This window comes from Camelus dromedarius, chromosome 12 (assembly GCF_036321535.1).
Source record: "Camelus dromedarius isolate mCamDro1 chromosome 12, mCamDro1.pat, whole genome shotgun sequence".
Classification (NCBI taxonomy): Eukaryota; Metazoa; Chordata; class Mammalia; order Artiodactyla; family Camelidae; genus Camelus; species Camelus dromedarius.
Window position 1 is genome coordinate 1,976,344 of NC_087447.1, and position 15,087 is coordinate 1,991,430.

The window sequence follows — 15,087 nt, forward strand, 5'->3', positions numbered from 1 at the left end:
GGTGTTCAGCATAGAAGGAAAATCAGAATGCCAGTCTTCATCCACGTTTGACAGGCCCCGCAAAGGCTGCCAAAGGTGGGGAAGCTGGCATGTTCACATGCTACTGGTGGAGTCTAATTGATACAAGTTTTTGTAAAAACAATCCAGCCACATCTATTAAAATTACCAGGGAAGCACCCTCCCACCTGCCTCATTATGTCAGATTTTCACAAAGATGGATGGTGTGTCACTGTCTTAATGTAGTGGCTTCAAGCTAATGGAACCTGAATGTCCATCACACATGGGATGGTTGAGTGAACTGTGGCAGATCTAAAGTGTAGACTCTTACACAACTACTAAAAAGACGTAGCTCCACATCTGTACACCTGTAGGAAAATGAGATAGACACACTGCAGAGTGACAGGAACAGAGCTGTCACGTGTGTACAAATGAGAGTCCCACCTGGAGTCAGCTGCTCTAGTGCGTGAGCAAGTAATCCCCTGGTGGTTAACATCCCGTCGAGGCGGGAGGACCTTGGTGAATCTTTGTGTTGTTCACTTTTTACAGCAAGTACTTGGGTATTTTACGATAAAAGCTTTAAATGAAAAGAAAAGGGGTTCAGGCTGAGAAGTGGGACTGACAGGGATTCTGAGTCAGCCCTGAGCGCCGGCGGCAGGTCACTGAGCGGGGCCCAGGAATCTGAATGTTAACCAGCTGCGGGGGGGCTCGTGCCTGTCCCCCAGGGCGGGGGTGGCTGCCCCTCCCTCCCAGACTTGCGACTCTCCCTGAGCAGGAGTCCTGCCACCCGGGGTCTTCACTGATGCGTCACAAGCCCGCTGTCCACGTGACAGTGCCAGCGCCAGCGTGGTGGTGGGGGTCAGTGTTCCTTCCCAGACCTGTGCCTCATGTATGTTATTCTTTACCTGAAAGTCGGGTGTGAATCTGGGGACACGGCTGGACGCCTGAGCCCGGCCCAGGCACAGTCCTCACTCGGAGGAGGTGTCCCTGGCTCTCAGTTGCTCCTTGACCATTGAGGCCTCCGGTGGCTGGGGGCCACCTCAGCCCGCCACCTTGCAAACCCCATGCCGAGGCTCCGTACACCACGTCCGCCCCTCACCCAGCCGTGCGAGTGGGTATCCTGCCTGTTTGCGGGAAGGCTCGGGAGGCACAGGTCTGTCCCCCAGCCAGGGTGGCAGGTTGGGGTGAGCACCTAAGCTCACTTTGATCAACCCGGGCTCCTTTCGCCATCAAGTCTCCGATGGAGGCCTAACGTGCCGCCTCACACCTCTGCCCACAGTGAAAAAGAGCCCCACGCTGCTGGAAGTGAACACGGCCCATTTCATGAGAACCAACAGCTTTGCCGAGGACCTGGACCTGGAAGGGGAGACACTCCTGGCCCCCATCACCCACGTGTCACAGTGAGTGCCTGCTCGCCGGAGGATGACAAGGTGGCGGGGTGTGGGGCTCAAAGGGGCCGCCTCCCCCAGTGCCCAGCACTCGCCGCCTGCCCTCAGCATCCCGGGGCCATGGCCGCGGTGCCCGGGCACCGAGCGGGGCGGAGAGCACGGGCCCTTCCCGCCGCGTCTGGGAACATGATCCTCTTGTTTTGACTTATGGAAAACCAGACTGATCATTTTCCACTTGTTTTCGTGCTTTGAGCGTCTGAGAAGATTGTTTTTCTCTCCCCAAGCCCCCTCCCCGCCCCCCCCCCCAAAAAAGAGGCGACTTTGTTTTTCAGCACTTCTTGGTGGAACCCTGGCCAAAGCCATGGGGCAGATGCTGAGCGCCGTCTGCCAGTCGCCGCTGCTGTCCTCAGGGGCTCCTTCAGGTGGAGGAAATGGCTGATTTTCCACGCCTTCCAGTTGGCCTGCCCCCGAGGCACAGCTGGCCTGGGACGCATGCCCGTCCTCCCCCGCCGTCACGGTATTGCCAGGCCAGTCCCCGGGGCCCGGCCACGGTGTGATTCCCCTGCGACGTGACTCAGTGCTCCCAGTGCGGGCACCCAGTGGTGACAGCCCGCGGTGGGGTCAGCGGGACACGCAGGCCCATTCTGGCCCCCGCCCCGCTGGGGACTGCCCGAGGGGAGTCCTCTTGTGTCCGGTGTGTGAGCGGCACTCGCGTTCTCTCCCGCTCTCTGCGGTTTCGCTCACAGGGTTTTGGTTGTCGTGACCCACGTGCGTCTCTCTCGAAGGCCTGCTGCCTGTGCTGCCGCCGGGTGCGGCCTTTGCCTTGTAGATGACTGAAGTCGGGGCCCGAATTGCAGGGCTCCTGCGCTCTGTAACCAGAGGGCTGGCAGAGTCGGGTGACCAGAGTGAGAGGAAGACAGGGCTGTCTCAGGGTGGCCCTGCAATCCGGCAGGAGCCGCCTGCCACCTTTCCAGACCCGTCGGGCTCACGGGAGGCTGGCAGCCCCGTGGCTGGCAGGGTGTGCGTGAGGGCGTCCTCGGGCTCGGCGGGAGCCAGCCTGGCCCGGGGAAGCAGCGCTTACTTGTCTCTGTGGCCTCGCGCTGCAGTGAGCTTCCAGGCCGCCCCCGCGGACGGGGCTCTGACCTCCGGGCCCTCCTGGAGACGGCCCGGTAGGCTCACTTGATAAACAGGCAGCGGTGCGAGCAGTGGTGCGAGCCAGGTGGGCTGGGCAGGTACAGGTTAGCGTCCGAAGGCAGAATGCTTACCGCTTTGGCTGAGGCCTGAACAGAGTCCAGGACACGAGGGGCCTTAAAGTGGTAAAAGTTGCAGTCTTGTGGCCAGTGTTGTGCACCGGTGACAGTGCCTGTTCAGAGCAAGGATGGCCAGGAGCCTGCCGGGAGCTGTGGCCCTCCTGCCGGGCGGGCCCCACCAGGCCTCTCCGTGCGGCCCGGCCAGCCCCGTCCCGTCCTCCCGGCCGCGCTCTCCCCGCCAGAGCTCCTCCTCCTCCTCTCTGTCAGTGGTGGCCCAGCCCCTCCGGTGCACACACAAGGAGTCGCACCCTGGTGGGCAGGGCTGTCACCCACCATCCATCCAGCGGGCAGTCGGCTGTCACCAGCTCCCTGGGCCCAGCAAGGCCGCTGCAGGGAGGCCCAGGACGAGGCGGTGTACGACTGGGGACCGAGGTGGCCCAAGACCAGGCCCACAGCTGGCCAGCACAGTCGCCCCTTTTGAATTCAGCGAGGTCTGTCCAGGTCGGCATCAGCTTGTACCAAGTTTCCTGGGGCCAGAGGCTGCCCACCTGCCAGGGAGCCCCAGGAGGTAGCTCAGGTGAATGTAGCCGCGTCATCAGAGAATCTTGGCCATTTCTGGTCTTCCCTCCTCCGAGACAGGCCATCAGGCTGAACAGTCCCAAACGCTCTGTGGGCCGTGGGCCTGGTGCATCACCGTCCAGACAGGCCTGCTGTGGGCCTTCTCGGGCCAGCGCCCCCACCACGGGGCGGCCTGTTGCCTGTGGAAGGGCGTCACCTCCAGCACTGGGTGGGGCCTCGGCCAGGCTGCGGCCACCCTCACCTTTCCCAGTGCAGACCCTGGATGCCAGCCAGATGGGAAGGCGAGGACGAGCCCAGCCGTGGGCGAGGCGGGAGCTCGGCGGTGAAGGCTGGGAGCGAGATGACTGAGGTTGTGGTGGCCTGGTGTGGCAGGGACAGCAGGGGTTCCACATGGCTGTGTCCTCAGTAGTCAGGATGCTTCTCAAGGGAGCCCCAGTGGGGAAAGTGGGGTGCAGGCGCAGTGAAAGAGGTGGTAGGGCCTCAGATCCTAGGCACCCTCAGGGCTCCAGGCTGGGCAGAGACCTCGCCCCACCATGGCCGGAGGAGGAAGGGGCAACAGTGGGCACTGTGTTTACTCAGGGCTGTGCCTGCCTGCAGCGTGGACGGGGAGGAGGCTGGCCTGGTCTCGGTGCTCACACTGGGGCCACGTTCCTCTGCCCCCCACCCCACCCCCGGCCTGCCTGGTGAGTGATGGCCCTAATTAAACTCAGCCCTGTGGCAGCTCAGCCTTGGGGACCCCATGTGGGGAAGAGAGGTGCACACCCCGGTGTGTATGCAGGGACAGGGGTCTCACGGGGGCATTGGGGATGGGAGGCAGTTACTGAAAACCAGATCCATTTCTCTCCAGCATTTTACTGATGTTAAATGTATTACCATGTTGGGCCGGTTCCAGAATTCAAATTAAAAGCATAAATAAAGACACATTTTGTTTCCATCTCAAGCTCTCCCCGCCCGCAGGGCCCCAGGGAGGTGAGGTCACTGCAGCCTTGATTACGGGAAGGTCCCTGGGGCTGGGCGAAGCTCGTCTTTCCGGGGCCTGTTGGCCATCGGTGGAGCGAGGGGTCAGGGGACCGGGGGTCAGCAAGCAAGCCTGGTGCAAACTAGGGAGCTGCCGGCGAGCAGGGGCGGAGGGTGCTGCAGCGGGCTGGGGAAACTGGTTTTGGTCAGCCTGCCCTGTTGGCAAGCCCCAGGGCCCTCACACGGCGCCGGGGGCCCCCCCCGTCTCACACACACCTTTCAGACAGATAGTCTTGTGGGCGCAGCAGGGCCAGAAGGGAGCTCGTCTGCTTCAAGCTCCTTGCACTTGTGCCCCACCCAGAGTCTTGCCACTAGGGCTACCAGGGAGCAAGTGTGAGGCAGAGATGAGGCATCTAGGGCACAATGTGGGGCGCCAGGGGAGCCCTGCTCCCCAACAGGAGCTGGGACGAGTTCCTAAGGCTCCTGCCCACTGAGGATCTCTGGCAGCACAGTGGGAGGGGAGGGCCACCCGTGTGTGCATCCCTGTGTCTTGCACATGGCATCTCTGCCTGAAACACCCTTGTCATTTGTCTGCAGCCATCAGATTCCTACTCATCTTTCCAACATCTTGTCAGTCCTCCTCCCCTCACGGAGGCCCAGGATGCCCACAGGCCAGGCAGCCGCATCCTCCCCCAGCTCTCGAGGCCCTCTGTGTGGGGCCTGGGGCTCTTTGAGAGTACCTGTCTCTCGGGACCCTCGGCTCCTAGGGAGCAGGGAGAGTGTGGTTCCCCTCAAGACCCAGGCTGGAAGGAGCTCCAGGACTGCTGCTCGTGCCCCCAGCCAGACAAGATCCCCCAGCCAGAACCCAGCCAGCCCTGCCCAAGGAGGGGATGGAGTGAGGGCTGAGGCGTCTGAGCTCCGGTGCTGGCCGGCAGGGCCGGACGGCTGGGTCAGAACTGGCCTCTGTGTGAGGCTCCAGGCTCTGAGCGGCTATGGCCTGGCTACCCTTCTCCCAGCAGCCTTGAGAGATGGGCCATTTCTGTGAAGTCCCCCCAGACTCAGCCAGAACTGGCCTGGCATCCACGTCTGCCCCAAGACAGATGGTGCAGGAGGCCGGACGCCCTGTGAGCACAGCAGACTGTGGCTGCCCTGAAGGGTCCCTTCCAGAGAGTCGGTCCCAGGCCCCTGCCATCTCTTTTGTCATGGCGTCTTGGATGGGCGCGGCTCAGCTCTTTGTCACCAAGCACCCCTCTGTTGTGCTTTGCAGGGGGACAGTGTATGGCAGCACCCTGCACACTGAGATCAGCTCAAAGAGGGCCAGGGGCACTGCAGGACCCCCACCAGGTGACTGAGAGCACCCCACCCCACCCCCGGCGAATATGTACTTGCAGGCCTCCTGCGACATGACAGCTTGGAGATCCTTGAGCAAAACCAGCCCTGTGTGCGTTAATTAGAATTTCCATGTCTTCAACTTTCTCCTGGACCCTGCAGAATCTCACGCCAAAACGTTCAAGTTTCTCTTTTCCAGTGAGGCCGCTGTGGCCTGGCTTTCATCCACATCACTACTAATGTCTCCTGAAATCTGCGTTTGTCAGTGAGGCCAGGGCAGCCCCATGCCTTCTGGAAACAGGGGCAAATGTCATAAGGCTTGGCCCTGTGCTCAGCTCCGTGGACCAGGGGACTAGCTCTGTGGATGGGACCAGCTTTGCCTGGGATGTTTCAGAAACACCCAAGGCTCCCTGTGGCCCACTCCCACGGGCCTGGAGACGCTGGGCACTGCATTTCTGTGAACACCCAAGCCCCTCACTCTGTTTCTTGCCGTGCAAACCGTGGTGGGAAAGGACGAAGCGGCCTTTCTGGGGCCAGTGTCCAGAGAGATGAAGGGGGGACTTGCCAGAAACAGATGAAGCTAGTTTATCTTTCCAGACCAGCGTCCTGTCTTCTCTGGAGCTCCAGACCACCTCTGTCTGCACAAGGTGCCAGGGAAGCCCCGTGGGAGCCCGCCCGGGAGGGCCGTGCGGAGCTGCATGAGTCACAGGCTCCCCATCAGAACCTCACGGCCCGGCCAGGCGCAAACTGTCTCTGAAATGCACGGGGGGATTAAATGTTCTCCTAATTAAGTGGAAAGCGAGGCGGAGCAGCTCAGTGGGAAAGGGATGGGACTGGGAATCGGATGCCCTCCGTCTGGCCCCCAGCCTGCATCGGCCCAGCTGCGGGCCGGTCCCCGGGGGCCCCTAACCTCTGGGGGCCTCACTTCCTCCCTCTGAGCCCATGAGGAGGAGGCAGCTAATCTCCCGGGGCCGCTGCTCTGGGGAGTGGGCCCGCCGTCCAGGGAGAAGGCCCAGAGCAAAGCGGGGAGGCTTCTTTCTTCCTCAGAAGCCACCGCAGTAACCCTGGCCCAGGCGCCCTGGGCCCCGACTCCGCCGCGTCTGCTGCACGGGTCCCGGCAGGGCTGGCCCAGACGGGTGGGCGGTGCTGGGAGGAGGTGAAGGGGGGGAGGTGGTCCAAAGCCCGAGATGGCTGGGGGGGTGACTGCAAGGGTCGCACTGGTGTTGCTGTGGAGATGTTTCTGGCCACCGCGGAGTCCCACACAGCTCCCTCCTGTGCTTCGCCTAAATCTCCCAAACCTAGAAGGGCACGACTGAGCCCCTGGCAGCTTGACCAGGAAGCCCGAGGCACGCATGCCCTGGGCGGGGCCGGACCCAGCCCCTTTCTGGGCCGGAGCTGTCCGTCACTCAAGTTAGGGTTAGAAAGCGCTGACCTTCTGAACAGGGCGTTGTTTCCAGCTTTTTAGCTGAGGCGTGAAGTGCACACAGCTGGACACACAGGCCTCGAGACACACTGACCGATGCATTCCCCCTGGGACCCCTGCAGCCAGCGCCCAGGTGAGGCTCAGAGCCTCCCTGGAGGCGCCTAGCCCAGAAGCCCCTGTGACTCCACTTCCTGTCACTGATGCCCAAGGATAGCCACTGTCCTGGCTTCGAGCAACAGGACTGCGCTTCGCCCGTTCTTGAATGTTCTATAGACGGGACGCACACGGCGCACACGCTCGCGGCCGCCGGCCGTGAGGCTCGCCTCGCCTCGCCGAGCAGCGCGCCGCCCTCTCCCCGCCGGCCGGGGCGCCGTGTGCGCGGCCTGCACTTTGTTTATCCATTCTGCTCTCGACGGCTGCTTGGACAGGTGCCAGCGCAGGGCTGTTATCAGCAGTGCTAAGAATATTCGGCAGAGGCCCTCTGGTGGGAGCACGGGCTGCAGTCCTGGGGGGACGTGCCTGTGGCGGGGCCGCCAGGGCACTGGGCGAGCAGGCACGTCTCTCGCGGACGCCGCCCCCCGGGTCCCCAGCAGGCGCGCCCCGTCCGAGCCTATCAGTGGTGTCCAGGCACCCTGGCTGCTCTCCGTCCTCACTAACACTCGGCCTTTTCCATCGTTTCCTTTCTAGCCATGCTGGCGGGCGTCTGGTGGCATCAGGCTGTGATTTTAGTTTGCAGTAACCCAATGGGTAACGCAGCTAAGCCGTTTCTCCGTCCTCATGACTCAGTTGGACGCTGCCCCCGGGGAAACGCCTGTGCCGTCTGCCGGTGGTCTTTGGGTTATCTTGCCTTACTGATTTGTAGGAGTTCTTTGTATCTCTATTTATCCTGGATCTAAGTCGTTAGTCAGATATATATTTTTTCATTTCAAATAGACAGCACCTCCCCCTCTGCGGGCTCTCTTTTTCCTCTCTTGAGGGTGTCTTTTGATGAGCAGAAGGTCTCAATTTTAATGTGATCCAGTTAATCAAATATTTCCTTTCTGGAGAGTGCTATTTGTATCCTATTTAAGAAACTTTGACTATTCCAAGGTCACAAAGATATTCTGTTTTCTTCCAAACCTTTAGCAGCTCACCTTTTACATGCAGATCTGCAGTCCATCTGGAATCAGTTTTTGCATCCAATGTGAGGCTGAGGTCAAGGTACCTTTTTCCCTCACTTGGACATCAGTTTGACTCAGCAACGTCTATTGAAAAGGCCATACTTTCTCCACTGTCCTGCCAGGTCAGCATCATCGTGAGCCAGCTCCCTGGGTGTGGCTCCGTTTGTGGACCTTACTCACTCCCACTGGGCAGACCTTAGTTTCTCCTTTTTGCCAGGGCCGTGCTTGGTTGTCACTGTAGTTTGAGAACAGCTCTTGACTGCTGACCCCGCAGACTCCAACCAGCTCTCTTGCCCTGCGACTGGCTTGGCTGCCTTTGTATGGCACCTGTCTCTCCACTCATGTGCCGGTTTCCACAGAAAACCCCCTGCAGGCACAGCGGCTCTCTAGATGAACATGGAGAGGACGAACATCGTTACAACCCGAGTCTCTGGAACTGTGGTCTCAATGCGTCCCTCGTTCATTCAGGTCTTCCTTCATTTCTCCCACCATGTCCTGTAGTTTTCAGCGTGGTGGTCGTGCACACTTCGTCTGGGATTTATTCTTGTTAGCTGATGTTCGTGATGGGTTCACCAAGCCTGGGAACAGTTTGCCAGGAAATGCTGGCAAGCTTGGGTCATTTCATCTCACCTGTGGGATGCTAGAGCAGTCACCTCAGCGATCTGAGCCTCAGTGTCCTCCTGTAGGCATGAGAGATGCGTCCCCTGGTGCTGGTGTGGGCCTGGAGGAGATAGGGTCGGGCCGTGTGCCTGATCCAGGAAAGTGCCTGATGCCTGTCAGACAGTGTGAAACATCTCCCTGTGATGGGAAACCTCATGGGGACATCCCTTACCTGGCTGAGAGCTCCTGAAGCTGCCAGGTCACGAGTTTCAATGAGGGGCGATCATTAGGGGTCGTCCTTAACCAGGTGTACCTAGAGGCTGGGCAGCCCTGCGTCTTAGGATGGGCCGGGGGCGGGGGAAGCTGCAGACCCACACCCCACACCCCTCGTCCCTGGGAAAGGGGCCCCGAGCTGCCCTAGCCCCTGTGGAGGTACAGGGGGCGACCTGTAGCCTACTCCTCCGCTGCTGGGCGGGGGCGGGGGGGGGCAGGATGCAGAAGGCTGCACCCCGTGGTGATGGCAGGTGCCCTGACGTGCCCCTGCCGTTCATTCTCAAAGTCAGGCTCACCTGCCAAGGACGGCAGCAGTCTTCAAGCAGAGCTAGGCCCAGCAGGCCATGTGTCCTGCCTTCTCTTGGCGCTGCACTTGGCAGGGAAGGGAGGCGCCACAGTAGCTTTCAGTCTCTGAGCAACTCGCGGATTGCACAGCCCAAAAGTGGCGGCAGTGTTCACAGGCTTGGTGGCTTTCAGGTGCTTAGAAGAGAGTGAAGTTCCAGCAGCCCGAAGGAGGCCCTGCCAGATGCCTGTCCTGTGCCAGAGGTGGGAGGGGTGCTGCTGCTGGCTGAGACACACAGCTCCCGTCCTTGGTAGGGCCCTCAGAGAGTGAGTGAGTGAGTCCCCCAGTTCACAGAAGGGCTAGGACTTGCCAGTGTCACCTATGAGGTAGTGGTAGAGCCAGGGCTCATTCCCAGACACACCGTCTTTAGGGGAGACCAGGTCTGTGAGTCCAGGAGGCTGGACTGCCACCCTGAGGGCTGGTAAGCAGAGGGCGGGGAGGTGACAAGCCAGCAGAGGCAAATCTGGCCTCCAGTTTGGGTCTGTGCCTCCCAGAGTGTTTCTGTGGCCCACCAAGCAGGAGAGAACAGTCCGTGGAGACAGTGTGCACGGTGGCTGGGGGACTCTTTGTGGCCTTCTCCAGTGAGAGTCCTGTGTGTCCCCTTCTCCACACACCACAGGCCTGGCTCCACCGTGCAAGGAGGACAAGGGGCCCCGCGGGCCTACAGGCCGCTCAGAGGCTCTTGATCACTTGGGCAGCGGCGCCCTGGCCTCCTAGGATGCAGCGGCAGGCCGGGCTTCAAGGCTCCTCGTGGTGCCCCAGCGCCCCCCACTAGGCGCTCATTCTTTAAGGTTTACGAGCCCTCTGGGGACAATGCCGGTGTCCTAGGCTGGGCCACACCTTAGGTGCACGTCCTCAGCAGTGACTGACTGCGGTCGGAGGTCCGGCTATTAGTCTGTCAGGTCTGGTTGGCTTGTGGGAGGCCCTGGGTGCCATCCTGGAGCCTCGCGGAGGGAAGAGGAAGAGAAGGACAGAGCAGCGGGAGGTGGGAGTCCAGGTCCAGCCAAGTCTGCATCCCTGGCAGCCACATCATCCCGGCACCCTCAGCCATGATGCCACCATTGCTCTGATCTGCTCGAGTCGTCTCTTCACGTGGGCAGCGGCCCCAGAGGCTCCCTTTGAAGATGGCACTGGGAGTGTCCTGGAGAAGAGTGGGGGCACCCCAGATGCTCACCCAGAGGTTCTCCCATTTCACCCGCACAGCGGCAACCTAGTAGGGGGCATACATGAAGCTCTGAGAAAGGAATTTTTTTAGAGGCAATTCAAGGGATTTCCAAGGTAGTTCTGACATTACCTGATTAGTCTTTCAAGACATCAGAACTGAGCATCACACAAGACCAGGCTACACTGCACCTGAAGTGTATAATCCTTGCCACCGCCGCGCCCTGTGGTGCCTTGCTGGGGAAACTGAGGCGGGGGGTTGGGCAACTTCACAAAGCAGTAGAAGACATTATTTGGGAGTTGGGGGGTAGGGCTCTCAGAGCACACAGCTACACACACACACACACACACACACACTCTCACACACTCACACACTCACACACACTCAGGGTCCGTCCCCACAGCCTCACTAGGCGTTACAGGCCTAAGAACGCTGCCCTCAGAGAGCCAGGCCCCAGGACAGAAGGCGGGCGGCGCCAGGCAGGCAGCCGCGGGACCTCTGCTCGGCTCCTCAGGCAGCGGGCTCTGCACCCGGGCCGAGGAGGACAGGGGACGGTGGCGCTGGGACCTTGGCTTCAAGCCCCGAAGCGCGTCCCCGGCCCGGCCCGGCCCGGCCCGCCCGGCCCGCGGCGCGCCGCCTCCCGCCCCCGGCCCGCGGGGGCCTTTCTTTTCCTACCGAGCCCCCGCTCTCGGGTCTTCTGTGGGCGGACTTGGTTTTCGTGTTTTCTTTAGGTCTGTGTCCGGACACGGTAGATGAGGGTGCATCTCCTCCAGTGTGACACTCCTCAGTGCTTTCTTCCTGCTCCTTCTGAACCGCCACCGCGAGCCCCTAGCCAGGTGTGCGGGCTCCGGGTGGGAGCGCGCCGGGGCCCGGCTGCGAGGCCGGCGCCAGGAGCTGGGGCGGCCTCGGGGGCAGCAGCGCTCAGGCAGACGGGCCCCCGGCCTGCCTGAACTCGGGCTGCTGTGTGTGCGGCGGCCGGGCCGGGCCGTCCCCAGGGCCCCGGAGGGCCGCTTGAGACGTTCTCCCCGGTGGCGCGCACGGCCCGTGGCGGGGCCCCTGCGCCGCCTGCACTTGGAGACGGGCTCTTTCGGCCCGTGTGGCCTGGGTTTAGGGTGGGAAATGTCCCTTTAGATGTCAGGGGATGAACAGGCTGGGAAATGGGGGCCCTGAGAGGGCCCAGAGATGAGCGGACCTTGCTCAGCTGCTACCAGAGGCAGGGGTAGGCCCTTGGCTCCTAACTCTGAACCTGCACTCTTGTGTGGTCCCAGAGGGGCCTGTCTGTCTACTCCAGTGGGGCCTGTGCTCCACCCTACACCAGGCCCAGCCAGCCCCCTCCATCACCTGGGCCAAGTGACCCCAGTCCCACGGGGTGGCCGGGGCACTTCCATGAGCACCACGCCACAGTCCCCCAACTGCGATGGGGCAGCACGCAGCACCTGCTCCAGGCCTGGTGGCTGGCTGTGCCCCGCCTCTTATCTGACTGCTTCTCCCGCACGTAGGGGCCAGGAAATCGTGTCCCCAGTTAAGTCTGCTGCAGGCCATGCCTGGAAGGAGAGGCTGAGGGAGCCGAGGCACCACACAAACACTGAGAGGTGGGCCAGAAAGGACAGTGAAGTCAAGTCCTCATGGTGCTCATCCAGGAGGGCACACGGGGGCCACCATTCCCAGCCCAGGCAGGAGGATCGAAGGAGCCCTGAGCAGGGCCAGAAGCCCGACAGGAGACACCGAGCCCAGGCTGCAAAGCTGCAGCCTTCTCCCCAGGCAGACACGCAGGCCACTGGTAGCCTAAGGCTTGTGGAAACAGTCTCATGAGCAAACAGAGGGCACTGTCCGGGGAACGTGGAGCTTGGTCTTGGCTTAGCAGTGGACACTGCCGGGGCGCCAGGCCCTGGCAGACGCGTTCTCCCTGGGTGCAGGCATCCCTCTGTGCTGAGCGCCTGAAATGCCGTAAATGCTCCCGCTCATCACAGTCCTTGTTGACTCTGAGGACCTGCAGAAATGGCCCTTTCCCCACCTGCTGCCACCTGGCCACACAGGTGTAAGGTCCCAACGACTTAGGCCACAGAGAATCTAAGCATAACCAGCCAGTCCACCACGCGAGGCTGATCTCGGACTTGTCTCATTTACTGGGTGGGTGTTGGTCTCTGCCTGTAAATGTTTAACCCCCGAGGATGCCGATCTCAGGGCTGGGAAGGCTCGGACTAGGTGGGGGGAGGGGCTCCTCCTTGCTGGTGCGCAAGGACCCTCTGGTGCGGAAGGGCAGCATCAGCCTGTGCGGGAGGCCCACCAGGCCCCCAGCAAGAAGAGCAAAGGCTGGCTCTGCAGAGGAACTTCCCGCAGTGAGCTCAGCCCCAGAGTGCCTGGAAGGGAGAGTGAGCACTGTCTTCTCCCACGGAGGTGAGAGCAGGCAGGCCACGAGGGGCAGGCCCAGCCCTGGGGCCCCTCAGGGGCCCCCACAGCTCTGGCCCTGGAGTGCAGTGCCTCGTTTGGAACTGCTGCTTGCCCCATGGGGGCCTGGCCTAGGTCTCCCCACTGTGGGGAGGGAGGTGTGGAAGCCGGTTTGCCGGGGCCACCCAGTGTGGGCTCAGGAAGGGAAGGAATGTGACCGAGGCCGGGTGTGGCTGAGGGGAGTGCAGCCAGTTGTGGGTTTTTCTTGGGGCCCAGATGGACGTGAGCAGAGAAGGAGCCCCGCACCCTCGGCCCCTGCCACACACACTAGGACCCTTCTTCAGCGAGGCTGCCGAGCTGGAGCCCAAGGACACCCGCTGGAAATATGAATTCCATTCGCTCTTGGCAAAGAACAGCTTCCTGCTTGGGGAAGGTGTGCGCGTGTGTGCGCGTGTGCACACACGGCCGTGGGGGCTGGCAGAGGGAGAGGCACGTGGGTGGAGGGACGTTTGATGCGACGTGGACGGTGACCCCACTGTTTCCCGGCACTGGGCGGCACTTGCAAAGCTCCTCCGGAGAAGTGAAGACAAACACCTGCAGTGCATGTATCAGAAGCGTGCGGGCTGCGCTGCCTTTGCAACAGGCTCTGGCTGAAACAGTCACGGCAAAACACGCCTTTGAATTGGAAAGCCAGAGCTTTCTGCAAAATAATTCAAAAAGCTTGTTGACCCTTAAACCTTTCCTGATGCTCCCTTCCTTCTGAAGTTAACTCATTAAAGTCGGTCCAGCCCCAGCCTGGTGCCAGACCAGCTTCCTGGAAACCCTCGCCAACTGCTGCCTTTGGAAAGGCTTGTCACCCTAATAGCTGTTTAAAAGGAAAAAAAAGGCTCGCTGGGCACCTCAGCTGCAGGGTCTGAAAAGCCCTTTGTGCCAGCCCCGGCCGCAGAGGTTCCCGGGCCCCGCTTCCGGGGCCGGCTGGGGCCGGCTCTCTTCGTTTCCTCGTACAGCGGCGGGCCCTCGGCCGCCTTCTTCCCGCCTGGCTTCCCTGCCGGCCGTGCAGCCAGGCCTCCCCACGCCCCGGTGGGGGCCGGGGTGTCCAAGGCAGTGCCCTTGGAGAGGTGGGGGTGGGCGCGTCCCAAGAGGGTCCCTAGCCTTGTCTTCCTCTGTTCCTTCCCCGCTTGGAGAGAGAGATGAGGACGCCCTCCCAGGTCAGCACTGTGTCATCTCCCCAGAAAACCCAGGGCCCAGCCGGCCCCCCCCGCAGGGCTGTTTCTGACGTGAAGACAACTTGCCCCTCTCCAAAGCAGAATTTCGGCGATATAAAGCAGAAATGGAAAACGGGGGCTAAGGTACAGGTTTAAAAAGAGTTTAAAATGGGAATATGCATTGGAAGCTATTTAAATTAACAAAGACATTAGGCAAATCAACTTAAAAATGTATGAAATATTGTCACCGTTGCATTAATCAAAATCAAAGATAACCTGGAAATGGAAAAAAGTTACATAAAAACTGAAATATTTAATGAAACACAGCAGTTAGGACATGCCATACACATCCTCTTTTTTAAAAATCACTCCTCTCGAAATTCTGTAATGACGAAACATACGTCGCGTCTCATCTCCTAGGAGAGCCGCGCTGGCCTGCGGCTGGGTGGAGGGCACCCGTTCCCATTGGAGAGGGCGGGCTCGCCGGGAGCCTGCCCGGGGCCTGCTCTCACTCCGGCTCTGCCGCCCCCTGTCAAAAACCTCTTTGTGCCGGAGCAGCCCCTGCTCCTCGGAGTGACATGAACCAGAGCCCGCGCCCGCCGCCCCGGCCCCGCAGCGAGGCGGGCACAGCCCCAGCCGGGCCGAGCGTCTGCGGGAGCCGCGGCGCCCTGTGCTCTGTGCAACACGGTGTTGTGCTAAAAATCGTGACCCAGTAGCTTTGCACACACACGGTGAAACAAATTCAGTGCACAAAAGGGAATATGGCAAAACCCAGGCTGTCCCCACCCCAGCCCCTAACTCTGAAGTTTCTTTCCCTAAAGGTTACTTGTTAAGTCTCCTATTGAATTTTTCCAGAGCGTGTCATGTGGGCAGAGGTGTCTGTGTGTGTGCTTAGAATTCACCTCCTTCTCACACAAACGGTAACATAGTATTTAGATAGATAGACAGACACGGGGATCTCTGCGGTCTGCCTTGCTGACTTACTATGCGTTAGGGCATACTCAGAGCTGCCCCGACGAGGCTGATTATCACA

At 60.9% G+C, this 15,087-nt stretch overlaps 1 protein-coding gene across 7 annotated transcripts in view; it reads left to right on the forward strand.

The window, feature by feature from the left end:
• KCNQ1 (potassium voltage-gated channel subfamily Q member 1) overlaps positions 1 to 15,087 on the forward strand; it is a 320,726-nt gene that overhangs the window by 147,198 nt on the left and 158,441 nt on the right. For 5 of the 7 annotated variants that reach the window (XM_064491998.1, XM_064491999.1, XM_064492000.1 and 2 more), the window contains exon 11: positions 1,277 to 1,397. The exons of the other annotated variants lie outside the window; for them this stretch is intronic. In XM_064491998.1, coding sequence (XP_064348068.1) covers positions 1,277 to 1,397 — 121 coding nt within the window. The remainder of the gene's footprint in view (positions 1 to 1,276; positions 1,398 to 15,087) is intronic. 7 annotated transcript variants of the gene reach the window in all.